General features: G+C 44.8%; 1 protein-coding gene across 1 annotated transcript; it reads right to left on the reverse strand.

The window, feature by feature from the left end:
• Window positions 1-205: 205 nt before the first annotated feature.
• Window positions 206-27,395, reverse strand: LOC132832755 (class I histocompatibility antigen, F10 alpha chain-like). Its single transcript, XM_060850885.1, has 6 exons — window positions 27,186-27,395; window positions 21,901-22,161; window positions 13,476-13,751; window positions 13,080-13,358; window positions 12,857-12,961; window positions 206-1,362 (listed from the first exon to the last, which is right to left on the reverse strand). The coding sequence occupies exons 1-6, from the start codon at window positions 27,256-27,258 to the stop codon at window positions 1,070-1,072; spliced, it is 1,287 nt and encodes a 428-aa protein (XP_060706868.1). The 5' UTR covers window positions 27,259-27,395; the 3' UTR covers window positions 206-1,069.

Here is a 27,395-nt window from a genome sequence, read left to right on the forward strand (position 1 = left end):
AAATCACTTGATACAGTACAGGTGAGTAATGGGATAGAAACCAATTTTGAAAGACTATAAAAAAATTGATTCAATTTAAACAAAGTTGGTGAGCAGAATTCAAAAATATATTAATTGTAGAATTAAACTTCCAAAAGGTTGCAATAAGAATACAGGATATATTTTAGACAAGTTTTATTCAATAAAGTTTAAACTTTAGCAACAGAATAACATTGCCAGGAAACACATTTGTCTAATAATTGAACACAAGTAACATCATTTGTAATTCCCTTTTTAAGTATTTGATGAAAATATCTGAACCCATAAAATTGTAACAGACAAACAAAATAACAATCTTACAATAGTGTTAAGTTGTGTTTTATGATATGAGAAACCTGTTGCAGTTTCTGTTAGTTTCTAATGTTAGTTGCTGATTTCTTTATGTATCGATATCCAATGACCATAAACTGTCAATGTCTCCAACTTTAAAATAACACAGAGTTAAATAATGTAAATACACAACAGGCCAGTCAGCATTTGAAAAGAGAACATGGAAAAGAATCTTTCAGATTCAGATCCACCACATGAAAACACAGTCAGTAATACTCAGTAAAACTGGCTTTGTCCTTCACACATGTCATTTCCCGACCTTTGATGTAGAATCTGCTCTGCTGCACAATTTTCAGTCTAGATCTTTTTGTGACAATCTTTCCTCTCATTGTTTAAACCTCTAAAACAATATGTTTTCCGATTCATCACTGGTGAATAGCTTCTCTTGAAATGCTATTATTAACGTGATCAGACTTTCCTTTTCCTTGCCATCCACATCAATTTCAATTCCTATTTCTCCTGTAATTATTTTCAGCTCCACCAAACTCTGGGGTACACAGACTAGTATTGGGTTGTAATGAGGAACTTTCTCGATGTGGATGTGTTGTTTCAAGGGCTTTTGTCCGAAACGTCAATTTCACTGCACTTTGGATGCTGCCTGAACTGCAGTGCTCTTCCAGCACCACTAATCCAGAATCTGGTTTCCAGCATCTGCAGTCATTGTTTTTACCTTGTGTTGTTTCAATAAACTCTGCATTGCCTATTGTTCCTCACTGGTGGGTAAGAATTCTGTTACATGGCTACCTAGATGATATTTCACTGTGTTTCCATCAGAAACATTGCTAGCAGGATTTAATTTGTCTGTTTCTGAGGGACTCTCTTCTTTATTTACGGCTTCATTCCCTTCCTCCAGGCCACGTGGATATTTGGACTCTCCCTGTAAGGGCTGTGTTTTGAGCTGGGGCTCAGATTTGCTCATCAGCTTCAGTTCCACATTCTTATCCATGACTTCCTGCTGATGGAGGGTGGGCCTGGTCTCCAGAAAGGGCTGAGCTGGAATTCATGAAAATATTAAACCGCATTATAACTGAGAAAAAATGTAAATGTGCCTATTAACAGGCCAGTAACAGTAAATATGGAATTATAACATTTTAATGCCTTTCTCCAGAATTTAAATAGAATAGCTGTTGCAGATTTCTTGTTTAATCTATTTCAACTGACAAGGATATGGAGCTTTGATTATAAACCCTTCTGAACTGCATGACCCCCCAGAGAGCAGGCGCTGGGATAGGATGGAGAGTGGATAAAATGACATAAAGCAGCAAGAAAGGGAAACTCAGTCTGTGGGTCGAGTGAATTGGAAGAAAACTCAAAAACGAAATCACAGGAAGACAAGATTCTCTAGTGAGGATTTTGCTGATTTGTTTCTCAAACCCATGTCATTTGTTAGTTAGCATAAGGTTTTATTAGTATTGGTAACATTTCCTAGCAGTAATGAAGTCCCAGTAGATTTTATTAATTTCAAATAAATGCAGAGAAAATAATAGGTTAATTAACACATAATAAAGATAGCAAGACAGATGATGTGACTGCAGAATTGCTCCTGAGTTGTCAGCATGATTGGCATGAACACATCCCAGTAATTGTCTGTGCCTTGAGGAACTCTATTAACACTGTGATACATCAGGGAGGGAGATGGACACCTCATTTCAGGAGACAAAAGTGGGTACTGCAAATGCTAGAGATTAGAGTCAAGATTAGAGTGGTGCTGGAAAAGCACAGCAGGTCAGGCAGCATCCGAGGAGCAGGAAAATCGACGCTTTGGACAAAAGCCCTTCATCAGGAATAAGGCTGGAAGCCTCTGCAATGTAGAGATAAATGGGAGGGGGTAGGGCTATGGGGAAGGTACCTGAGAGTGTAGGAGATGGTTGGAGGTGGGGGTAAAGGTGATAGGTCGGAGGGGAGGGTGCAGCGGATAGGTGGGAAGAAAGATTGACAGGTGGACAGGTCATAAGGATGATGCTGAGCTGGAAGGTTGGAACTGGGGTGAGGTGGGGGAAGGGGAAATGAGGAAACTGTTGAAGTCCACATTGATGCCCTGGGGATGAGGCGTTCTTCCTCCAGGCGTCTGGTGGTGAGGGAGCGGCGGTGAAGGAGGCCCAGGACCTCCATGTCCTCGGCAGAGTGGGAGGGGAAGTTAAAATGTTGGGCCATGGGGCGGTGTGGTTGATTGGTGCGAGTGTCCCGGAGATGTTCCCTAAAGCGCTCTGCGAGAAGGCGTCCAGTCTCCCCAGTGTAGAGGAGACCGCATCGGGAGCATCGGAAACAATAAATGATTTTGGTGGATGTGCAGGTAAAACTTTGATGGATGTGGAAGGCTCCTTTGGGGCCTTGGATAGAGGTGAGGGAGGAGGTGTGGGCGCAGGTTTTACAGTTCCTGCGGTGGCAGGGGAAGGTGGGTTGTTGGGGGACGTGGACCTGACCAGATAGTCACAGAGGGAACAGTCTTTGCGGAAAGCAGATAGGGGTGGGGAAGGAAATGTATCTCTGGTCTGGGGCTTGTTTGTAAGTGGCGGAAATGGCGGAAGATGATGCAATAAATACAGAGGTAGGTGAAGTGGAAGGTGAGGACCAGAGGGGTTTTGTCCTTGTTGCGGTTGGAAGGGTGGGGTTTGAGGGTGGAGGTGCGGGATGTGGATGAGATGTGTTGGAGGGCATCTTCAACCACATGAGAGGGGAAATTGCGGTCTTTAAAGGAGGAGGTCATCTGGTGTGTTTTGGGATGGAACTGGCCCTCTTGGTTGGAGGCAGAGGAATTGGGAATTCGGGATGGCATTTTTACGGGAGGTAGTGTGAGGAGGTGTAATCTAAGTAGCTCCTGCGAATGGGGATGTGGGGGAGGGGAATGAGGGGTTGGGGGAGGGGAATGAGGAGGGGGAGGGGAATGAGGAGGGGGAGGGGAATGAAAACATAGAGGGAGGGGAATAGGGACAGGGGGGTAATAGGGATGTGCGGGGGGGAATAGGGATGTGGGGGGAGGAGAATGGGAAGGTCGGGATTGGGGAATGACTTGGCAGGGAGGGGAATTGGTTTGTGAGGGGAGGGGAATGAGGACGTAGAGGGAGGGGAATAGGGTCATTGGGGTAATAGGAATATAGGGGAGGGGAATAGGGATGGGGGGGAGTGGAATGGGGACATGGGGGAGGGAATGAGGACTTTGGGGGAGGAGATTGAAGACGTGGGGGGGAGGGGAAGGGGAATGAGGACATTGGGGGACAGGGAATGAAGTTATACTGGGGAGCAGAATGAAAACATTATGGTGGGGGAATGTGGGCATGGGGCTGGTTTGTGAGAAAGTGATTGGGGGTGTTTATGTGGAAGTGGTGGGGCAGCTTGGGGGAAGGAATACAAAGTGTAAGCAGGTGCCAGGAAGCCTCCAGCCCTCCTCCTTCCATTACTGTGCCTTCTGTCCTTCCCTTCCCTTTTTGCCTCCCTCACTCCTTCCCCTGTCTCTCGGATTACATCCTCATCATATCCCGCATTCCACCCTCTACTGAGCATGCTCCCAGCTTCCTGGTCCTGTACCCATTGTCTCTCAGGTCCCGTTACTATGACTACCAGATCCTGCATCCCACCCCCAGCTTCCTAGGTCCCATTCCCCCTCATGTAGGTCCCATCACCACCACTCCCTTGTCTTTTATCCTGGTTCCCCCTCTCCCCTCTCCCCTCTCCTGGCCTTGTAACCCCATCCCCATCCTCCAAAACTGTTTACATATACAAATGTGAATTAAAATTACATCTAGCCTGCACGCACTGGAGTCAGCAACACTGGGCAGGACAAAGCAATAGACCAAGGTATTAACAAGGGAAATTGTTATCAGATTATGGAGGGAAGGGACTAGACTTTACAAATTAAGTGTGCACTAACAAATAAACTTAGAAGTTACAAAATAAATTAAAAAGACAGAACTAAAGGCTCCATATGTGAGTTCATGAAGCATTGATAACAGATGGAATGAATTGACAGCACATGTAGATATGATCTGACAGCTTTACAGAGACATAGTTGCAGGATGAAAAACACTGCTAGTGGAACATTCTAGGGTTCACAGCTTTGTAAAATGTACAAAGTGTGTCAAACATGAGATGTGATTCTGGAATTGGACAGTGTTTGTTGGTTAATCCTGAATGGGCGTGGAATGATGTTGACAACCAAATTAAATTGTCAGTCAGATCACACACCTGCATGTACTGGGTGTGTACTAGATTAATTGTCACGTGTACCTAAGTACAGTGAAAAGATTCATTTATATCCTCATCATTTCCTGGGAATCATGCTGCATTCCACCCTCCCACGTGGGGGGGGGGGGGGGGGGGGGGAATGGGGTTTGTGGTGGACCATGCTCCCAGCTTCCTGGTCCTGTTCCCATTGTCTCCCAGGTCCCGTTACTACGACCACCAGATCCTACATCCCACCCCCAGCTTCCCAGGTCCCATTCCCCCTCATGTAGGTCTCATCACAATCATCCCTTTGTCCTGGATCCTGGTTCCTCCTCTCCCCTCTCCCGGGCCTTGTAACCCCATCACCATCCTCCATTAATTTCCAAATGTACTGATAATGAGACATAGTAACATGATTGATTAGACATTTGTACAAGATAAGGTTGAACATAGTAATAGATTTAATATTTCTTAAATGGTGAGCAGATTGGAAATGTTGACTTCAAAGGGATTTCTTATCCTTGTTCATGACTAACTGAAAGTTAACATGTAGATACAGCAACAATTAAAGCAAATGTCATGCTGTTCCTCAGTACAAGGGGATTTGAGTACAGGAGTAAAGATGCTTTGTTGCAATTCTATTCAGCTTTGATAAGATGTCACCCAGACTATCATGGGCAGTTTAGTTCCCCATACCAATGAAAAAATATACCGTACTTGGTGTAGATGGAATTCATCAAAACATTACAGACCAATTCCTGGAATGGAAGGATTTCTCTCAGAAATAATATGAGATAAACTGGACCTTTATTTTCTTGAGTTTGGAACAATATGAGATGATCTCATTATTCCAGGGGTCGACAGGGTCAATGGAGGTCGGCTGGCAGTCAGAGTTAGGGACTTTGGGACTCGTTCTCAGAACAAGGGGTAACTCACTGAGGTCTGAGGTGGGAATGAATTCATTCACTCAGAACCTGGAGATTCATTGGTACGGACTGTCTCAGGAGGCTGGGGATGCTCAATTGTTGAGTATGTTGAGACTGTGATCAATAATGTTTGGATTATTAATAAACATCAAGGGATATGGGAAGAGTGCAGGAAAATGGTGTGGACTATCAGCCAATGAATGATGGAGTGGGCCTGAAGGGCTGGCCTCCTGTTGTTCCTATTTGGTATGTTCTTATTCATTGGCCGGACTCTCACTCTAGATGGAGAAAGTGAGGTCTGCAGACGCTGGAGATCAGAGCTGAAAATGTGTTGCTGGAAAAGCACAGCAGGTCAGGCAGCATCCAAGGAGCAGGAGAATCGATGTTTTGGGCATGACCCCTTCTTCAGGAATGAGGAGAGTGTGCCAAGCAGGCCCCACACCCTGGGTTCCTCAACTGTTCCAGAATCTTCCATTGGCCTCCAAAACCGCTACAGCCAGCCGCGTGGTTAATGGCTCCAGAGTGATTTCAGAGCCCGATGGAAGATTCTGGAACAGTTGAGGAACCCAGAGTGTGGGGCCTGCTTGGCACACTTTCCTCATTCCTGAAGAAGCGCTCATGCCAAAATGTCGACTCTCCTGCTCCTTGGATGCTGCCTGACCTGCTGCGCTTTTCCAGCAACACATTTTCAGCTCTCACTCTAGATGACCAATGCTCACTTCCCTTACTTTTTTCCTTTTTTAAATACACTTACAGGTTCTTTCTTTCTAATTAGCATACTCTACTTACCTTCCTTATTAATCTGTTAGTCATTCTTTTCAGTACTTTATAACCTATCCAATCTCTGACCCGCCACTTGTTAAAGTACAGATTTGAGGTGGCCCAGGGGATCCCTTATAGACCCTACCTGTTAGCCTCTCTTTGTTCGTCCTGGAGATTGTTCTCATTGACAGTCTGGAATAAAAACCTCTTACAGACAGATTGGTTTAATTTTAGTCATCCCCTTTATTCACTAATAGCATCACTGTTACAACATAACACTGATAAACTAAACTAACTAGGTTCTAATAATTTAGGAGAGTAGGGTGCCTGCCCTTCAAGTGCCCCAGCAGGCTACTCCAATGTACTGATACAAAGTGGCTTCCTTTATACAAAAGTTTACAAAAACATTGCATGTTCTTAAATAGACAGATAACAGTGAAAGACAATAATTAATAAGGAAGAAAGGTTAACTGACAGGTCTATATACGCTTGACTAATCACTCCTACAGGCCCTAAGCCATTCATCAGGTGGGAAAAACATAGGTTAGGTACCTGCTAGTGAGATAAACTCCTATCATAAAGAGGTACCAGTCTGAGCTAATTGGAGAGTTCATAAGGTAACCGTGCACAGCTTACATGTCAGATACAATTATTTTAGAAAATGGCTTCTTAGCAAGGAGGGCAAACCTTTGACCATAAAACGGCTTCCTGACACATTGTGCCAGAATCTCTTCAATGTTAGACTTAGAATAACTTCTTTTTAAAGCTAGGAGCAGATTCCTGTTTTTAAGCACTGACTCATTCTGTACCTGAGGCTGAGATGTTGCCGTAAGGTTGCATTTAAACTGATTCATTTAAACTTATTTGAATTAAACATGCTTTCTTTCAGGGTTGTGAATCAAATTCAAATAAGACATAAGATCTGATTAATTAGAATTGATAGTGGGGCAGTTTGTAAGGTCTGTAGAGTGGTCTGCAAGAACAGCAAGTAAGTTAAAGCTTCATCAATATTACCTTTTACAGAGTTTGTATTTAATAATCGGTAATGGCTACTCAATGTCATCATAAAGTCCCAAAAATGCAATTAAGTTCAAACCATAGCAGGTAAACACTAAGAGTTAATTTTCTACTGGCTTTGAGAGCCCCAGCACTAAAATGGTCTCTCTGTCTCTCTAGTGTCCTTTTGAACTCTCAAGTCAGGGACTTGTAACAGAAAAATGTTTTTCCCTCTGTGTCTGCCCACTTGCAAGGTTAAGAAGAATCCATTATAATTGATAGGACCTGACTGTTAATTACAAGGCTTTTGATGGTACTGGGTTTTGTTTTGAGGTCAAAATCAAACACTGTCTTTAATTTCACAAGGGAACAGCCGTGAGTGTTATCACTGGGTGTCCTGTTCACACAGATTCACTGATGTTAAGGCAAATGTTCTTAATTGCCTTAGAGCATCCTGTTATCACTTGGTGAGCACAGATGTTTTTATCTTCTGCATAACTTGGGACCCCCACCCTGAGCTTTTTTTCTGAGCCTCCCTGCCTGTCTATCTTTTAGTGTACAACAAATGTGTTCTATAATTCTACATTACATTATAGACTAAATGTTTAAAGACATGTTTTAAGGTTATAGACTTTCTCACACTCACATTTGTGGAATTGTACACATTTTCTTTCCATTTCAGGCTACACTTAACTTCCTTTAGTTGACCACCTCCCAGTGAGAAAGAAGCTTAGTACTCTGAAATATCTCCATAACAGGTTGATTTAGCATCTTCATTGACCTATCCCTGAACCTAATTTCTCTGACATCATGCCCTCATTTAAGTTTAAAACCGTAGTCTTAGATTCTCGCTGCACCTCCTCAAATGGAATGGGATGTTTGATTATATTGGGATAACTGCTCCCTCGAAGCAACTTTATTCTGTGATTATTAATTAACCCTGTCTCATTATAGATTACCAGATGTAACCAACCTACTCTTTTGCAAGGCTTGTGAAGGTTTGTAGCTCCAGGAATGCGAATTTTCCCGGATGTCACAGTCGAAAGAAAGGACATCAGAGAACTACAAACCTGCAAATACAGAAAACCGACAAACACAGACACCAGCAACCATCCCAACATACACAAACAAAGCTGTATCAGAACACTATTCCAATGAGCCACCACACACTGCAGCACAGACGAACTTCGGTAAACAGAGGAGAACCACCTATACAAGGTATTCAAGAAGAACGGATACTCAAAAAATACAGTCCGCAGATTCCTCAGGAACAAACCACAACAAGCAGACCAAACACAGCCAGAAACCCTAACCACCTTACCATACATCAAAGAAGTTTCAGAAATGACAGCCAGACTACTGAGACCCCTCGGAATCCTAGTAGCATACAAACCCACCAACACTCTCAAACAAAAACTAACAAACTTAAAAGACCCAGTACAACCCATGGACAAAACCAACATCATCTCCAAAATTCCATACAAGGACTGCCACAAACACTACGTAGGACAAACAGGAAGAAAGTTAGCCACCAGGATACATGAACATCAGCTAGCCACAAAAAGACACGACCCTCTCTCCCTCGTAGCCCTACACATGGATGGAAAAAAACCACCATTTCGACTGGGACAACGCATCTATCCTGGGACAGGCTAAGCAAAGACATGCCAGAGAATTCCTAGAGGCCTGGCACTCCAACCACAACGCCATAAACAAACACATAGATCTAGATACCATCTATCAACCCCTCAGAAAACAAACAGGAAATGGCATCACCACAAACCCCAGGAATCCCATCCAGGACAAACATATAAATAGAAAGCAGGAGACAACAGCTTCCTTCACTTGGATGTCCCCACTGATGATGTTACTGAGCCAGGTAATGAAACGTCTGGGTATCAAACCTACAACTCAACGAGCAAACCTACACCCTCAACCTGCTCTGTGGTTTTCCTTATAATATGCTGCTCCATGAAATTATGATTCTATGAAACTGTCCCACAAAAATTTTATGAACTTTTCATTCACAGAATTTACCAATCTTACTTATTTAATTTTATAGATTAAAATCACCTATGTTCACTGCTAGACCTTTCTCACAAGTCCCCAGTACTCCTTCCTGCATCACCCATCCTCCAGCATGGTGGGTCTTGGGGAAAATCACGAACTGCTACAGTCTCCATGGCTACACCTCCATCAGAATATAGATTAGAGTGGTGCTGGAAAAGCACAGCAGGTCAGGCAGCATCGGAGGAGCTCAGGAAAATACCAGGTGAAGGGCTTTTGCCCAAAACATCGATTTTCCTGCTCCTCGGATGCTGCCTGACCTGCTGTGCTTTTCCAGCTCCACTCTAATTAGACTCTAATCTCCAGCATCTGCAGTAGCCCACCTCCGCCTAGTTGATTTTAACACCTCTATCAGAGCCCACTTGCCAACCAATCAGCACTCTTCTCTCATATATGTTGTTTTCCCTTTACATTAACATTCATGTGAATTGGTCTGATGAGCGCAAATGAAAAACGTCTCAAAAATATGTCTTTTTCTTTAGCAACACTGAAGTTTTGGAGCGACTGAATGATTACTTTTAAACCTAAGACAGAGGTTACATCAAAGACCAAACATTAGGATATCAAACACACAGCTCAACTTCCAGGTAAGTTTTGAACTTTTCTCCAAGCTTGTATTAAACTGAAGGAGGTGCCAGGTTTTATTTCCCAATGTATTGATGATGTGAAGGTCAGACCCAGTCCCCCTGGCTGATGGATGTTTATGAGAGATCAGATGTAAGAAACACGCTGTATTTCTGATCCCTCACCAATGTGGATAACCTCACATTCCTCCACATTCCATTCCATGTGTGAATGCTCTTGTCCACTCACTTGGCCTTTGCAGGTCATCTTGTACCCTTCTTCCAACCTCCTCTAACATCTAATTTAGTGCCATCTGCCAAGTTGGAAACATTAAATTTAATCCCACATCCCAATAATAAATTTAGATTGTGAATAGCCAGATCCCCAGCACAGTTTCCTTGGTCCCTCACTGACCTCAGCCTGCTCACCTGAATATGACCCACTTTTCCCTATTGTACGCTTTCTGAATGTTAACCTTTCCAGTAGGTTCACCCAAATCACATTAATAAAGCTAAATACTGAAAAGGTGGATGAATTGAGCAGATACATTGTTTCTGAGGATAAACAAAATCACCAAAATAATTCTGAATCAGGAGGGGAAAGGAGGGACTTAAAACAATAATAATCTCTCAGGAGGGCCACTGCTGTTTGTCATTTTTATCGAAGGTGTAGAAGGATGGGTTAGTAAATTTGCAGATGACTCTAAGGTCAATGGAGTTGTGGATAGTGCTGAATGATGTTTAGGTTACAGAGGGACATAGATAAGCTGCAGAGCTGGGCTGAGAGGTGGCAAATGGAGTTTAATGTGGAAATGTTTGAGGTGATTCACTTTGGAAGGAGCAGCAGGAATAAAAAGAGTACTGGGCTAATGGTAAGATTCTTTTTAGTGTAGATGAGCAGAGAGATCTTGGTGTCTATCTACATAGATCCCTCAAAGTTGCCACCCAGGTTGATAGAATTGTTAAGAAGGCATATGGTGTGTTAGCTTTTATTGATCGAGGGTTTGAGTTTTGAAGCCATGAGGTCATGCTGCAGCAGTACAAAACTCTGGTGTGGCTGCACTTGGAGTATTGTGTGCAGTTCTGGTCACCATCTTATAGGAAGGATGTGGAAGCTTTGGAACGGGTGTTGCCTGGTATGGAAGGAAAGGCCTTATGGGGAAAGGCTGAGGGCCTTGAGGCTGTTTTCGTTAGAGGGAAGGAGGTTGAGAGATGACTTAATAGAGACATATAAGATAATCAGAGGGTTAGATAGGGTGGACAGGGAGAGCCTTTTTCCTCAGATGGTGATGGCTAGCATGAGAAGACATAGCTTTAAATTGAGGGGTGATAGATATAGACAGACGTCAGAGGTAGTTTCTTTACTCAGAGATTAGTAGAGGCATGGAAATACCCTGCCTGTGACAGTAGTAGACTCGCCAACTTTAAGAGCATTTAAATAGTCATTGGATAAACATTTGGATGAAAACAGAAAAGCGTAGGTTAGATGGGCTTCAGATTGGTTTCTTGGGTCATCTGAACATCAAGGGCCGAAGGGCCTGTACTGTGCTGTAACGTTTGATGTTCTATAAAGGGGTACCGAGAAAGCTGTCAGAACAGATACCATCAACCTCCCAGATCCTCATGGATGAACTCCTAAAAGAAGTCATTGGTGAGATAAAAGATGCATTTGTTTCAATTTCATAAATTTCCTAAACTCTGTAAAGATCTCATCAGGTTGGAAAATAATCAACTTGACTCCTCTCTTCAAGAACTGAGGGAGACAGAAGGCAGGAAACACCAGGTCAGTTAGCTCACACCTGTCACAGGGAAAATGCTGGGATGTTTTATTAGAGAGGGCTTATTTTAAGAGGCTGGAATGTGCTGCCAGAGGCAGTGGTAGGAGCCGGTATAATAGCAATTAAGAGGCATCTTGACAGAAAAATGAATAGGCAAGGGATAGAGGGATGCAAATCGCAGAGATGTAAAAGGATTTTAGTTTAAAAAGGAGCCATGTGTCAGCACTGGCTTTTCAGGCCAAAGGCTCTAAAGGTAAAGAGACCGGAACTGCACACGATACCCTCGGTCTGAGGCTCCCCAAATGTAGCAAGATGTCTTCACTCCTATCGTCAAACCCTCTGGTGATAAAGGTCATTGTGCTTTGGTTAGATCACACATTCCACATTACCATACTAAACATGGCCGATTCACTCATTATTCTCTCAGTTCGACCTTCCTCTTTCTCAGAGTCCAGTACTGGAGATTCCCCCAGACTCACCCTGTCCCCTCATTCCCCATTGCCCTCTCTCTCACTCTCCCCTCTCAGTGCCCTGTACTCCCAGTACAGGAGATTCCCCCAGACTCCCCCTGTCCCCTCATTCCTCATTCCCCTCTCTCTCACTCTCCCCTCTCAGTGCCCTGTACTCCCAGTACAGGAGATTCCCCCAGACTCACCCTGTCCCCTCATTCCCCATTCCCCTCTCTCTCACTCTCCCCTCTCAGTGCCCTGTACTCCCAGTACAGGAGATTCCCCCAGACTCACCCTGTCCCCTCATTCCCCATTCCCCTCTCTCTCACTCTCCCCTCTCAGTGCCCTGTACTCCCAGTACAGGAGATTCCCCCAGACTCACCCTGTCCCCTCATTCCCCATTCCCCTCTCTCTCACTCTCCCCTCTCAGTGCCCTGTACTCCCAGTACAGGAGATTCCCCCAGACTCACCCTGTCCCCTCATTCCCTATTCCCCTCTCTCTCACTCTCCCCTCTCAGTGCCCTATACTCCCAGTACAGGAGATTCCCCCACACTCACCCTGTCCCCTCATTCCCCATTCCCCCCTCTCTCTCTCACTCTCCCCTCTCAGTGCCCTATACTCCCAGTACAGGAGATTCCCCCACACTCACCCTGTCCCCTCATTCCCCATTCCCCCCCCTCTCTCTCACTCTCCCCTCTCAGTGCCCTATACTCCCAGTACAGGAGATTCCCCCACACTCACCCTGTCCCCTCATTCCCCATTCCCCCCTCTCTCTGAGTCTTACCTCTGTATGACCGTCTCCAGATGATTATCCCGAATACAACCGCCAGTCCAGTGACTGATCCAATAATAATAAGTATGATGGAAAGGTGGGACCACTGCGGAATTTCTGAAACATACGTGAATAGCTCAGTAAGTCATTGCTACCCACATTGAATGCTGGAACAGAGTCGCACAGACAGATAGAGACGCACTGTCATGCGCACAAGCAGTATCCAGTCCCTTACCCCACTGAAATAGCTTGGCCTCTGCCAGGCTGCTGTGTTCAATTTGACAGCAGTATTGATCCTCATCCCCAGCATTGATCTCAATCTCTTTCTGGATCTGATGGGTCCCATCGTGGTTCGGTCGAACCCCTGAGGATTGGGTCTCAGACATGACCTCTCCATTCCTTAGCCAGGTCACCTCGATGTCTACAGGATAAAACCCAGTGACCAGGCAGGAGAGAGTGAGCGGCTTGTCCTGACCATTGGGCTCCCTCCTGGAAATGAACACTTCAGGCTGAACTGTGATGGGAAAGGGTGAAAACACAAACAACAGACAGACACTGAATGGAATGGGAGAACGGTTTCATAGATCAGTGAGGTTAGATCAGAACATGGAATCAAAACTGAAATACATACCTTTCCTTTCAAAGTATTGTTTTCCGAAGTGTAAACGTGATTTTAAACGCTCAACAAGTTCCTCTTCCAAGTGCCATTTCCAATGCCTGTTCCACGCTTTATCCGAATCCCAGTTCTCCTTGATCTTCACTGCAAAGTGATTTGCTGCGACCCATCTCATTCTGTCCGGCTCTAAACTGATAAAGTCCTTTCCATCAAACCCAACATTCATCGATCTCTTAATAGAGCCATCAGCAGTGATCTCAACAGTCCTTATGAATTGCAAAATATGCACTCCTGCCAAAGATAAAATGAGAAACACAAATTAATTGTTCGCTGAAAAGTCCCTTTAAAATCAGACATCACCCAGCGAGCTGAGTGTTACCCTGATGGATTACTTGGAGGGTTCTGTTACAGTAACAAGATCTCTCAGCGGGATCAGTTTCACACAAACAGATCCCGCGTCATGTGAACTGATAAAAAGACATACTGTGATGAAGCTGCTCCTTTAACAAGATGATGTTGTCCTTGGCTTTTTTTCCAGAGAGGTCATAAATGACACAGACTCCAAAACATTTGTGGGTTGAAGGGTTTTTGGGCCAATTTGTTTATAGCTAACAGGTACTGCCTCAGGCAGAAGGCATTCAAGCTTTTAGATTAGATTAGATTTTCTACAGTGTGGAAACAGGCCCTTTGGCCCAACCAGTCCACACCGACCCGCCGAAGAGTAACCCAGCCCCCTCTGACTAATGCAACTAACACTATGGGCAACTTAGCATGGCCAATTCACCTGACCTGTACATAGAGTCATAGAGATGTACAGCATGGAAACAGACCCTTCGGTCCAACCCGTCCACACCGACCAGATATCCCAGCCCAATCTAGTCCCACCTGCCAGCACCCGGCCCATATCCCTCCAAACCCTTCCTATTCATATACCCATCCAAATGCCTGTTAAATGTTGCAATTGTACCAGCTTCCACCACATCCTCTGGCAGCTCATTCCATACATGTACCACCCTCTGCGTGAAAATGTTGCCCCTTAGGTCTCTTTTATATCTTTCCCCTCTCACCCTAAACCTACGCCCTCTAGTTCTGGACTCCCCCACCCCAGGGAAAAGACTTTGTCTATTTATCCTATCCATGCCCCTCATAAGTCTGTATACTTCTATAAGATCACCCCTCAGCCTCCGATGCTCCAGGGAAAACTCTTTGGACTATGGAAGGAAACTGGAGCACCTGCAGGAAACCCACGCAGACACGGGGAGAATGAGCAAACTCCACAGACAGTTGCCCAAGGCTGGCACTGTGAGGCAGCAGTGCTAACCACTGAGCCACCAGGCCGCCCACTTTTTTGATTCAAATGAAGTGTTTTAATAAAACACTTGTACAATGAAAAGGGGAGTGGCCAGTTCTCCCAGCTCAGCTTTTCTCTGGTTTGTTTTTTTTTGTAGCTGTAGTGTGAAAGGCTGCTGGATTGATCAGCAAGCTCAGGCCAGGTCTCTCTGTCTGGCTTCCATTTTGTAAGAACTTGTGTTTATGATTTTACCTTTTGTGACAAGATTAGATTAAATTCCCTCCAGTGTGGAAACAGGCCCTTCAGCCCAACGAGTCCACACCAACCCTCCGAAGAGTAACCCACCCAGACCCATTCCTCATATTTACCTCTGACTAATACACCTAACACTACGGGAAATTCACCTGACCTTCACATCTTTGTGACTGTGGGAGGAAACCGGAGCACCAGGAGGAAACCCGTGCAGACACGGGGAGAATGTGCAAACTCCACACAGACAGTCACCCAAGGCTGAGAATCGAACCAGGGACCCTGGCGCTGTGAAACAGCTGTGCTAACCACTGAACCATCGTGCCACTCTAAAGGGCGCTTTTCAGGATTGTTTCAAGTATTTTGGAACAGCATCATTAAGTGGGATGATCTGGTGGGTTTTCGGATAGGATAAGTTGCTTGATATTCTGTTTTCTGTTCTCTGTGTTTCATTCGGTAATCTTTAAATAAATTCTGTTCTGCTGAAAACAGCTGATGTTTTCCTGGAATATCCACTGTACACCTGCTTAAAACAACTGGCAAAGTTAGGGTCTGGGCTACCTTCTGGAAATGTTTGGAGGGGGTCTGGCCTGGTCCAGAACAATAGGAGCAAGCCATTTGTCTTTGGGCCTATTCATTGTCGAATTGATTATGGCCTGAACTCCACATTGACTTCATGTGCAGTTCCGGCTCCTCTAAAACCGTGTGAGGGAGCTGGAGCTGGAGCTGGATGAACTTTGGATCATTCAGGAGGCAGAGGGGGTTATTGAGAGGAGTTGCAGGGAGGTAGTCACACCTCGGGTACAAGAAAAAGGCAGATGGGTTACAGTCAGGGGATGGAAAGGGAACTGGCAGGCAGTGCAGGGATCCCCTGTGGCCATTCCCCTCAATAACAAGTAGACTGTTTTGGATACAGTTGGGGGAGGGGATGACCTAGCAGGGTTAAGCAATGGGGTACAGGTCTCTGGCACAGAGTCTGTCCCTGCTGCTCAGAAGGGAAGGGGGAAGAGGAGCAGAGCATTAGTCATTGAGGACTCCATAGTTAGAGGGACAGATAGGAGGTTCTGTGGGAACGAGAGAGACTCACGGTTGGTGTGTTGCCGCCCGGGTGCTGGAGTTCGTGATGTCTCTGATCGTGCTTTCAGGATCCTTGAGGGGGAGGGGGAGCAGCCCCAAGTCATGGTCCACATAGGCACCAATGACACAGATAGGGAGAGAGATGGGGATCTAAGGTGGACATTCAGGGAGCTAGGATGGAAGCTTAGAGCTCAAACAAACAAAGTTGTTATCTCTGGTTCGTTGCCTATGCCATGTGCTAGCAAGGTGAGGAACAGGGAGAGAGAAGAGTTGAACACGTGACTACCAGGATGATGCAGGAGGCATTTGGAAACCTGGATAATTGAGGCTTTTTCTGAGGTAAGTGGGACCCCTACAAACGGGATGGTCTACACCTGAACCACAGGGGTACCAATATCCTGGGGGGTGGGGATATTTGCTAATACTCTTTGGAATGGTTTAAACTAATTCAGCCGGGGGATGGGAACCTGAATTGTCGCTTCAGTGTCCAGGAGGTTGAGAGTAGTGAGGTCAGAGATATGGTTTCAAGGTCACAAGAGTTAACCAGCAAGCAGGAAGGCGGTTTGAAGCATGTCTACTTCAACGCCAAGAGCATCCGGAATAAGGTGGGTGAACTTGCAGCATAGGTTGGTATCTGGGACTTCGATGTTGTGGCCATTTCGGAGACATGAATAGAGCAGGGATAGGAACGGTTGTTGCAGATTCTGGAATTTAGATGTTTCAGTAAGAACAGAGAAGATGGTAAAAGAAGGGGAGGTGTGGCATTGTTAGTCAAGGGAAGTGTTACAGTGGAGAAAGGACGTTTGATGAGGACTGGTCTACTGAGGTAGCATGGGCTGAGGTTAGATAAAGGAGAGGAGAGGTCACCCTGTTAGGAGTTTTCCGTAGGCCTCCGGATAGTTCCAGAGATGTAGAGGAAAGGATAGCAAAGATAATTCCGGATAGGAACGAGAGTAACAGTGGTTGTTATAAGGTGAGCACTTTGCTGGTAGTGACCACAATTCGGTTATGTTTACTTTAGTGATGCAAGGGGATAATCTATACCACAGGGCAAGAGTTATAACTGGGAGAAAGGCAATTATGATGCACTTAGGCAAGATTTCAGGTGCATAGGATGGGGAAGGAAACTGCAGGGAATGGGCACAATTGAAGTATGGAGCTTATTCAAAGAACAGCTACTGTGTGTCCTTGATATGTATGTACCTGTCAGGCAGGGAGGAAGTGGTCGAGCGAGGGAGCTGTGGCCTAATATAGAAGTTGAATCTCTTGTCAAGAGGACGAGGAACGCTTACATAAGGATGAGACGTGAAGGCTCAGTTAGGGTGCTTGAGAGTTACAAGGTAGCCAGGAAGGACCTAAAGAGAGAGCTAAGAAGAGCCAGGAGGGGACATGAGAAGTCATTGCCAGGTAGGATCACGGAAAACCTTAAAGCTTTCTATCGGTATATGGAATAAAAGAATGACTAGAGTAAGATTAGGGATAATCAAGGATAGTAGTGGAAGTTGTGCATGGAGTCAGAGGAGATCAGGGAAGCACTAAATGAATATTTTTCATCAGTATTCACACTGGAAAAAGACAGTGTTGTCGAGGAGAATACTGAGGTACTGGCTACTGACAAGATGGGATTGAAGTTCACAAGGAGGTGGTGTTAAAATAGGTAAGTCGGAGATCCAAGATGGCGGCGACTCAGCAAGTCTGAGTTTACAGTGCTCTTCCCAAAACCTGGGTAAAGTGAGTTACTCACCTCCACCACACTTACCAAACCACCCAAAAAAATTTTCTAACCTTAATTAGCTGTTTACTATTATATTTAAGCAGTTTAATATTAAGTGGATAATGAGTAAACCAAAGGGATCCCGCAGCTCTCAGAAAACAAAGACCCCTCCCCCACCCTCCTCTCCTCCTGCTGCAGCTGATGTAAAAACAGGCCTTGAAGAGATGATTGCCAGGCTGGAAACGACACTCGTCAATTTCATCGCAGAATCCAGACAGAGATGGAACTCATTCGAAGAAAAGTTACAAAAGTACAGCCAGGCTCTGGAGGAATTACAGGGCCGAGTGAAGGGGGCGGAGCTAAAGGCCAGACCTCCGAGGCTGCAGCACAAACAGCTGCAGAACAGGTGCGAGCTCTGGAGCAGAGAGTCCGGGCCTTTGAAATCTACATGGATGACCTGGATAATAGAAATCGGAGAAAGAATATCCGTCTTCTGGGCCTCCCTGAACAAGAAGAGAAGGGACAGTTAGTAGTATTTCTGGAGCGATGGCTGCCCCAGATTTTAAACCTGGGGGCTGAAACTGACCGGGTAAGGGTGGAGTGGGCCTACCGGGTCGCAGTACGCGGATCTGGCCCAAAGCAGTGCCCACGCCCGGTCCTGTTCCGGCTGCAGAGTTATAGGGAGAGGCAGATACTCCTGGATGCCTCCAGAAATCTTGGAAAGGATCCTAAAGCCATGATCCATGAAGGATCCAAGATTATGTTATTTCAGGACTTCTCCCGGCTTTGGCACGAAGGAGGAAGGCGTTTGATGAGGTGAAGAAATGTCTAAGGAACTTAAATATTCAATACACCTTACGCTACCCAGCGACGTTATGCTTTACCCACGAAGGATCCGAGTATAATTTTAGATCACCAGAAGAGGCTAAGGAACTTTTAGACTCGTTTAAATAAATCGTAAGAGACAATTTATGTTGGCTCGCCTCTTCCACACTCCGTGGGGAGAAGTGGATACTTTACTCTACTTTACTTTTGCTTCTGGGAGCAGGGTTGTTTTCCCTTGCTATTTTATGTTATTATACTTAACTGTAATTTGTTGGAGTTGTAATTTTATAGTTATGTGTGTTTGTACGTGGCATTGATGCTATCAGATATACTCAGGTATGGGTGGGGAGGGGTGGGGGTGGGGCGCTCACTGTTAACTCTAGCTCGGTATTATATCTAAATCCTATTAAGGAGCGCCCGGGTCAAGGGTGGGACACTGTTTGGGAGAGGATATGGTGGACCTTTAGAAAGGAAGTAAGGCCCCCTGAGAACAAGGGGGAGGATCTCCATTCAAACATGTTTTATTTTTTTTTGTTCTTATTGTTTGGAAATAGTTTTCTTTTTATTATACTGTTATGAGTGTATTAGAGAACATTTTCTCTTGTTTGAAGGATGTAAGTGACTCAACTATACACTCTGGATAATTGTGGATTAGATTAGTAGTTAACTGAGTTTCATTGTTTTTCTTTCTTCTTTAGTATCATTCCTTTGAATTTTGATGATTATATATTTAAGATCTATTTTTATATTAATGTTTGTGCTTGAAAGTTCTGTTTATTTTTGTAAATCTGTCAAAATATTAAATTTCTAATAAAAATATCTTTAAAAAAAATAGGTAAGTCCCCTCCGGATGGGATTTATCCAAGGATTCTCTGGGAAGCCAGGGAACAGATTGCAGAGCCTTCTGACTTTGATCTTTATGTCATCATTGTCTACAGGAATAGTGCCAGAAGACCAGAGGATAGCAAATATTGTCCCCTTGTTCATGAAGGGGAGTAGAGACAACCCTGGTAATTATAGACCAGTGAGCCGTACTTTGGTTGTGGGTAAAATGTTGGAAAAGATTATAAGAGATAGGAGCTATAATCATCTGGAAAAGAATAAGTTGATTAGATATAGTCAACACAGTTCTATGAAGGTAGGTCGTGCCTTACAAACCTTAATGAGATCTTTGAGAAGGTGACCAAACAGGTGGATGAAGGTAAAATGGTTGATGTGGTGGATATGGATTTCAGTAAGGTGTTTGATAAGGTTCCCTATGGTGGGCTACTGCACAAAATACAGTAGCATGCGACTGAGGGTGATCCAGAGGTTTGGATCAGAAATTGGCGAGCTGAAAGAAGACAGAGGGTGGTGGCTGATGGGAAATGTTCATCCTGGACTTCAAGTACTAGTGGGGTACTGCAAGGATCCGTTTTGGGGCCACTGCTGTTTGTCATTTTTATAAATGACCTGGATGAGGGTGTTGGATTGGCTAATAAATTTGCAGATGCTACTAAGCTCAGCACAGTTTTGGATAGTGCCAAAGGATGTTGCAGGTTACAGAGGGACATAGATAGGCTGAAGAGCTGAGCTGAGTGGTGGCAAATGGAGTTTCATGCAGAAAAATGTGAAGGAATTCATTTTGGAAGGAGCAACAGGAATGGAGAGTACTGGTTAATGCTAAGATTCTTGGTAGTGTAGATGAGCAGAGAGATCTCAGTGCCCATGTACATTGATCCCTGAAAGTTGCCACCCAGGTTGACAGGCTTGTTAAAAAGGCATACGGTGTGTTAGCGCTAATTAATAGAGGGATGGAGTTTCAGAACCATGAGGTCATGCTGCAGCTGTACAAAACTCTGGTGTGGCCGCATTTAGAATATTGCGTACATTTCTGGTCACAAAATGATAGGAAGGATGTGGAAACTTCGGAAAGGGTTCAGAGGAGATTTGCTCAGATATTACCTGGTATGGGGGGGGGGGGGGGGGGGAGGTCCCATGAGGAAAGGCTATTTTCAATAAAAGAGAAGAAGGTTGAGAGGTGACTTAATAGAGACATATAAAATAATCCGAGGGTTAGATAGGGTGGACAGGGAGAGCCTTTTTTCTTGGATGGTGATGGCTACCATGAGGGACATAGCTTTCAATTGAAGGGTGATAGATGTAGGACAGATATCAGAGGTTGGTTCTTTACTCAGAGATGAGTAGAGGCATGGAATGCCCCACCTACAACGGTAGTTGACTCGCCAAATTTAAGGGCATTTTAATTGTCATTGGATAACATGTGGATGGAACTGGGATAATGGCAGTTAGATGGGCTTTCATATTGGTTTCACAGGTCGGTGCAACATCGAGGGCCGAAGGGCCTGTACTGTGCTGTAATATTCTACGTTCTCTGTTTCTTGCCACTGACAATCTATCACTCATTTGTAGAACACAAATCTGTCTAAATCAGCCCAGCCTAGATTTCATTAACCAGTGCGTTGGCAATTACAACCAGTGTACCCACCATCTCTGCAACTATTTAAGAGTCTAGGGATGCAACCTTTGGGCTCATTAGCTTATCTTGCACTTTTCCAGTAGTGACAATGCTTAGTTTAAGATCCTTTTTTCTCTCAGGATTTTTTTTATTTTTAAGATTCGGTGTCTTCTATTTTGAAGTTTACAGCATTTGTTCAAAGTCATTGCCATTTCCTTGTTTCCCATTATAATTCCCATGATTCCATATGATAGCGTGCATCAGTAAAGAATTTGCTGCCTATTGGTCACTAGACCATAAGACATAGGAGTGGAAGTAAGGCCATTCGGCCCATCGAGTCCACTCCGCCATTCAATCATGGCTGATAGGTAGCCATTTTACAGCTGTCTCATACAGTTGTGGTCAGAGTGTCCCAGAGGCTCAGTGGTTAGCACTGCTGCCTTACAGCTCCAGAGCCCCAGGTTCAATTCCAGCCTCAGGTGACTGTCTGTGTGGAGTTTGCACATTCTTCCCGTGTTTGTGTGGGTTTGCTCTGGTTTCCTCACACCATCCAAAGATGTGCACGCTAGGTGAACCGGCTGCGCTAAATTGTCCATAGTTTTCATGGATGTGCAGGATAGGTGCATTAGTCAGGGGTAAATATAGGATAGGAGAATGGCCCTAGGTGGGTTACTCTTCAGAGGGTCAGTGTGGACTGGTTGGGCCGAAGGGCCTGCCTCGACACTGTAGGGATTCTATGATTCACATATTGCAGTCTAACTGTGGTCATAGTCTGATTTGCTTCAAACAGGGCAGTTAGTGGGGAAATCTGTATCAGTGGTCTTACCTGATGTTTGGTTTGTACATTTCATTACCATCCTCAGATCCTTCCTTGCCTTGTCAGAATGGTCGTTCCCTTGCTTTGTGAGAATTTTCCAGTAATTAGCATCGTACGCATCTGTCATCCACTGCTGCAAGGAGACTGTCTGACGGGTGTCACTGTCATAACGGACCACAGGAACTCCATTGATCATTCCCACACCAACATATTCAGGCAGGTCAGTTGTGCCAGAGACAGCCATAAAGGCTGCAGTAAAGATTTTGCTGTCTGTAGATTTAAACAAAAATGAAAGGGTCAGGTTTGTATACTCGATCAAGCAAAGCCCATTCCCAAAAACCCTACAATCAATGACAAACTGTCAAATCCACCGTCTCAAAAAGCAGCTGCAACCAGTACTGCAGTCAGTGGAGTTTCTGATAATAACACCCAGATAGTAACACACTCCATTTTGACATAAAAAAAGACCTCCGCATTTCTTGCAGGAGATTCTGATTTTACCTCCTTCAGAAATGTGCTGCCATACTTCTGTCATAACAAATCAACACACAGCGCCTCACTTCACCAGGGACCGGATTTGATTCCACCCTCAGGTGTCTGTCTGTGTGGAATTTGCATGTTCTTCCTGCACCTCCCCGGAGTGCAAAGATATGTCGGCTAAGTGTACAGTAGGTGCAGTGGGTCTGGATGGGATACTGTTCAGAGGGTTGGTGTGGACACAATAGACTAAATGGCCTGCTTCCATGATGCAGGAATTTCACATTTTGTTTTTTAAAAAAATGTCCTTTATAGTGCGGAACAATCTTCATAGATTAGAAGCAGCCAAGGAGGCATCATTGCAAACAGATCACCAACTTCTGTTTTTATCTAGAAAGATCCAGGAAAAACATGGAGAGGGAAAATAATGAGTAGCATTCTGAGATTCCACTATCCCTATTCCAGACAGGAACTAGGAATCAGTTCCTGTTTATACTCTGGAGAAAAAGACAACAGTAGGTTATCAAGGTTCCATTTTACTGAAGTCCTGAAGAAGGGTTACATCCGAAACGTCGACTTCTCCACCTCCTGATGCTGCCTGGCTTGCTGTGTTCTTCCAGCCTCCTGCCTGTCTATTTTACCTCTGGCTTAACACTTGATCTTTTCTTGAATTCAAATTGCAGAACCAGAGCTTCAGGAGGTGGTTAGTCTCTGCAGTAAAATCATCTAAAATAAACAATGTTGTGGAGGCGCCAGTGTTGAACTGGGCTGGACAGAAGTTAAAAATCACACAACACCAGGTTATAGGTTTATTTGGATACTTCCAATGGACTACAATGATTTTTAACCTTAAAATAAACTGTGAATCATCTGTCACCAGTAACCAAGATGCTGAAACTCAGGCAGGCTAATACTTTAGAAACCAAGGACTGCATTTAATTATTATAGTTATTAGTGTGAAGCAGCTTCACTCCCTCACTGCCAGCCAATCACTGCCAGCCAATCACTGCCAGGAAATCTACTCAGGCATGGCGCAAGAAATGGAGAATGGAGACAATTTTCCTCACATGCCATGTGGAGCTTGTACCAATCCTGTGCTACTAATTACTAAACTATTAATCCGATTAAAACTATTAAGACTCAGATAATGTTCTGGGGCTGCCAGTACAAATCCTATTATGGGTGATCGAATTTTAATTCAATACAATCTGAACTTTAAAAAGTCTAATGATGACTATGAAACCATTACTGCGGGTGAAAAAACCCCATCTGCTTCACTAATGTCCTTAAGGGAAGGAGACTGCCATCCTTACCTAGGCTGGCCTACATGTGACTACAAACCCATAGCAATGTGGCTAACAGTTCACAGCCCTCTGAGAAATTAGGGATATTAGGGATAGGCAATAAATGCTGACCTAGCCAGTGATGTCTACATTCCATTGAAACTGAATTCTCATTTGTGTATTTTCCTGCTGGATATACTCAAGACAAGGAGTTATAAAACCAACTGCAATGTGTGTGTCGAGGGTGTGGTGCTGGAAAAGCACAGCATCCCTGCAATGTCTGTGTATGTGATAGACTGCTCTTCCAGTGAAAGGTACTGGGAAGGTGAAAGCTGAAGAGGACAACTCAGCTAAATGGCAACAACTACGACTACCATGCTGACAAATTGGTAACAGGTTACTCATTAAACGCCTTCGGATACATAAAACCCATATGTCACTAGTTCAAAATTCAAAAAGCCAAAATGTACAAAACATACATATTTCTACACAGGAATCACTCACTTTACATCACACCCACAATGTCGGAGATATTCCTATTGATCTGCACATTCAAAACATTTTCAACATTGTCTACAATGTCAATAGTGAATTGGTACACTTTGGCCAGAGCCAGGGTGAAAAGTCACAAATTGCAATTGCCAAAAGATGACCAGCTACAAGTTCCAGAAGGTCAGTATTCACGAATGGCCTGACAGTATGTGGATATTCATTCATATTGGCCACACAGGGACTAGCTTTGTGCACCTTGACAAGTCATTTTATTTCAAAATGACATGGCAGTACCAGAAGCATTATGCCAAGATATCATGTGCATGTTACACTGGGAACACATGGGTATCAAATACATTGGTGGTGGAGAGGTGGATGTGATGAAAACTAAGTGGATTGCTTTGTCCTGAAAGGTGTCAAGCTTCTTGAGTGCTGTTGGAGCTGCCCCAATCCAGGCAAGTGAGGAGTATTCCATCACACTCCTGCCTTGTGCCTTGTAGACACTGCTTGGGGAGTCAGGGGGCAAGTTACTTGCCACAATATTCCTTACCTCTGCACTGTTCTTGTAGCCACCTGTATTTATATAGACTGTCCACTTCAGTTTCTGGTCAACAGTAAATCCCAGAATGTTGATAATGGGGATTCAGTGATGGTGATGCCATTGAATATCGGGGGCAATGATTACATTGTCTCTTAATGAAGACAGCCACTGCCTGGCATTTGTGTGGTGTGAATGTTACCACATTGCAGAGAAGTCTGGATATTGTCCAGAACGTGTTGTATTTGAACATGGACTGCTTCAGGATCTGAGGAACCACTGGGGATGTTCCCTGGTGATTCACTTTGATGTTATGATGGAGGGAAGGTCATTGATGAAGCAGCAGAAGATGGTTGGGCTGAGGAGACTACCCTGAGGGACTCCTGCAGAGATGTCCTGGAGCTGAGATGACTGATCTTCAACAACCACAACCATCTTCCTATGTGCCAGGTATGTCTCCAACTGACAGAGCGTTTGACCCCATACTCATCGATTCCAGTCATCTGCTCCTTTACCTTTAGACACCTCTTCTCATTTCTTCTATCTCTCTCTCTCCAGCTCCACACGACCCCCATCCCCCAGCCCCAAATCATTAACATTTTCACCGAGGATTCTGTAACTCCTGCCCTATGTCCACCTCCCCACAGCACTTTCACGATATCCTTTACTCCAAAGTGGCTGGTATAAAGGGGAAAGGGCTCCCCTCTCAACAGGGAGAAACAACTGGGAGTGTGTTTAACCTGAGGGTCACCATGACTCAGGCAAGGGGTGAGATTGAGAAGGTGGGACTGTCATGGTAACCACAACGGCTACAGGAATGAACCAAAGCTGAGGCATATCAAACCAACTGCCCAGTCAGTTGAGCTCACTGACCCCTGCACCCCCCCATTCAGTGTAACCCTCCATTTAATACCAGCACCCCACCATGGACACATTCACCTTGCTCTTTAGTGAGCTCCCTGCAATGTGAAACCTCTCCGAGCAGTTGCTGCTCCACATCCATTCACAGTTATCCCCCACCCCAGTGATCCTTCTACACTCCAGCCTCTGTCCCTCGGTCACCCTCCTGGACAACTCAGGCTCCACACACCCAAACTCAAGCATGGCCTGGTGACCAGGGCAAGGCAGGAGCTCCCACAGAGGATGACCTCTGTATACACGGTCATCAATCTGAAAGCACCACATTGCTCACTTGTGTAGAACCTAATTAGTGCCTTACAGAATGCCTCATCACCAGAACTTTCCAACCAGCACCAAGACACCAGCTTGACTGGGGGGGGGGGGGGGGGGAGAAGGACACTGTCTGTGAGGTCCTTCATGTATGCCATCACACACTGAAGTGGCTGTATGAGGTGTCTAAAGGTAAAGGAGCAGATGACTGGAATCGATGAGTATGGGGTCAAACGCCCTGTCGGTTGGAGACATACCTGGCACATAGGAAGATGGTTGTGGTTTTTGAAGATCAGTTATTTCAGCTCCAGGACATCTCTGCACGAGTCCCTCAGGGTAGTATCCTCAGCCCAACCATCTTCTGCTGCTTCATCAATGACCTTCCCTCCAACATAACATCAAAGTGAATCACCAGGGAACATCCCCAGTGGTTCCTCAGGAATCTACCTTTGCAAAGCAAGTCTGGAGCAAGATGCAGTGTGGAGGTCTGTCCCAAACAGCTCTGTGGCCTGGGATTTTGTGCTTTGCAGTCTGTTCCCTGGGATGCACACCGAGACAAATGTCAACTGCACCTGGAGGACCATCACCTCAGTGTCAGACGCTCTTTGGCTTGCCTGAAACTTGTTGGTCTTCCAGAGCAAGGAGTTAACCCCGTCCAAGTGCTGCAGGCATACAAAGGTCCAGCACTAAGTGCTGAGGGACGCGCTGAAGCTTGGAGCAACTATAGCCAAGGTACGGTGGGGAAATACATGTAAGGTCTTTCTGCTGAAGGTAAATGGGGGGGTCTGCTCACTTATCAAACCCTGCCAGTGCCTCAAATAATATATGTAAATAGCGTCTTGTACAAGCAAGAAATGTTTTGGGTTTTTTTTAATCCAATAGAGTAAAACTCCAATTATTTTTGTTTCTTCATCTGCTACTCTACAAAACCAAACTGCATTAGTGACTCTCCCTGTATATAAAGATATTTTATATGAATACAGTAATCAATATTTTTGAAATTTAAAATGTAGACACAGAGACCAGCTCTCCACAAGATAATGCAGTATTTTTACACACGTTTCCTACAGGGAAGGGCCTGTTTCTACACTGTAAGTAATCTAATCTAATCTAGTAGTCGACTCGTTGACGTTAAGAGCATTTAAAAGGGCATTGGACATACAGATGGATCAGAATGGAACGGTGTAGATTAAATGGGCATCAGATTAATCTCACAGGTCAGCACAACATCGAGGGCCGAAGGGCCTGTACTGCGCTGAAATGTTCCAGGTTCTATGATTTCCCCCAAGGAGGAGAAGCGAAAGTGAGAATGGAAAACGGAATTCTGTACTCACCCGCAGAGACCCGGGAGAAACACCAGGAGATGGAAAAAAGGATCAGCAACATTCTGGGAGTGCAGCATCCCATCAGGGACTGGGAATGGGAGGCTCGGTGGGGAACAACTCGTGTCTATGGACTGAAGAGAAATAAAACACAACGCTGCAAGTTTATCGAGGCTCCATTTTCCTGTGAACGCTGAAATCTACTCATTTCCGGATTCCCAG

The sequence above is a fragment of the Hemiscyllium ocellatum genome, chromosome 35 (genome assembly GCF_020745735.1).
Source record: "Hemiscyllium ocellatum isolate sHemOce1 chromosome 35, sHemOce1.pat.X.cur, whole genome shotgun sequence".
Classification (NCBI taxonomy): Eukaryota; Metazoa; Chordata; class Chondrichthyes; order Orectolobiformes; family Hemiscylliidae; genus Hemiscyllium; species Hemiscyllium ocellatum.

Bases quoted from the DNA above. Each gene is read 5' to 3' on its own strand.
- LOC132832755 (XM_060850885.1), bottom strand. From the start codon at position 27,258: ATGGGATGCTGCACTCCCAGAATGTTGCTGATCCTTTTTTCCATCTCC. The intron at 12,962-13,079 runs GTAAGGGACTGG...CGTATGTTTCAG, and splicing joins GGCCAAGCTATTTCAGTGGG to AAATTCCGCAGTGGTCCCAC. The intron at 1,363-12,856 runs GTAAGACTCAGA...CATGAATTCCAG, and splicing joins CTGGAGACGGTCATACAGAG to CTCAGCCCTTTCTGGAGACC.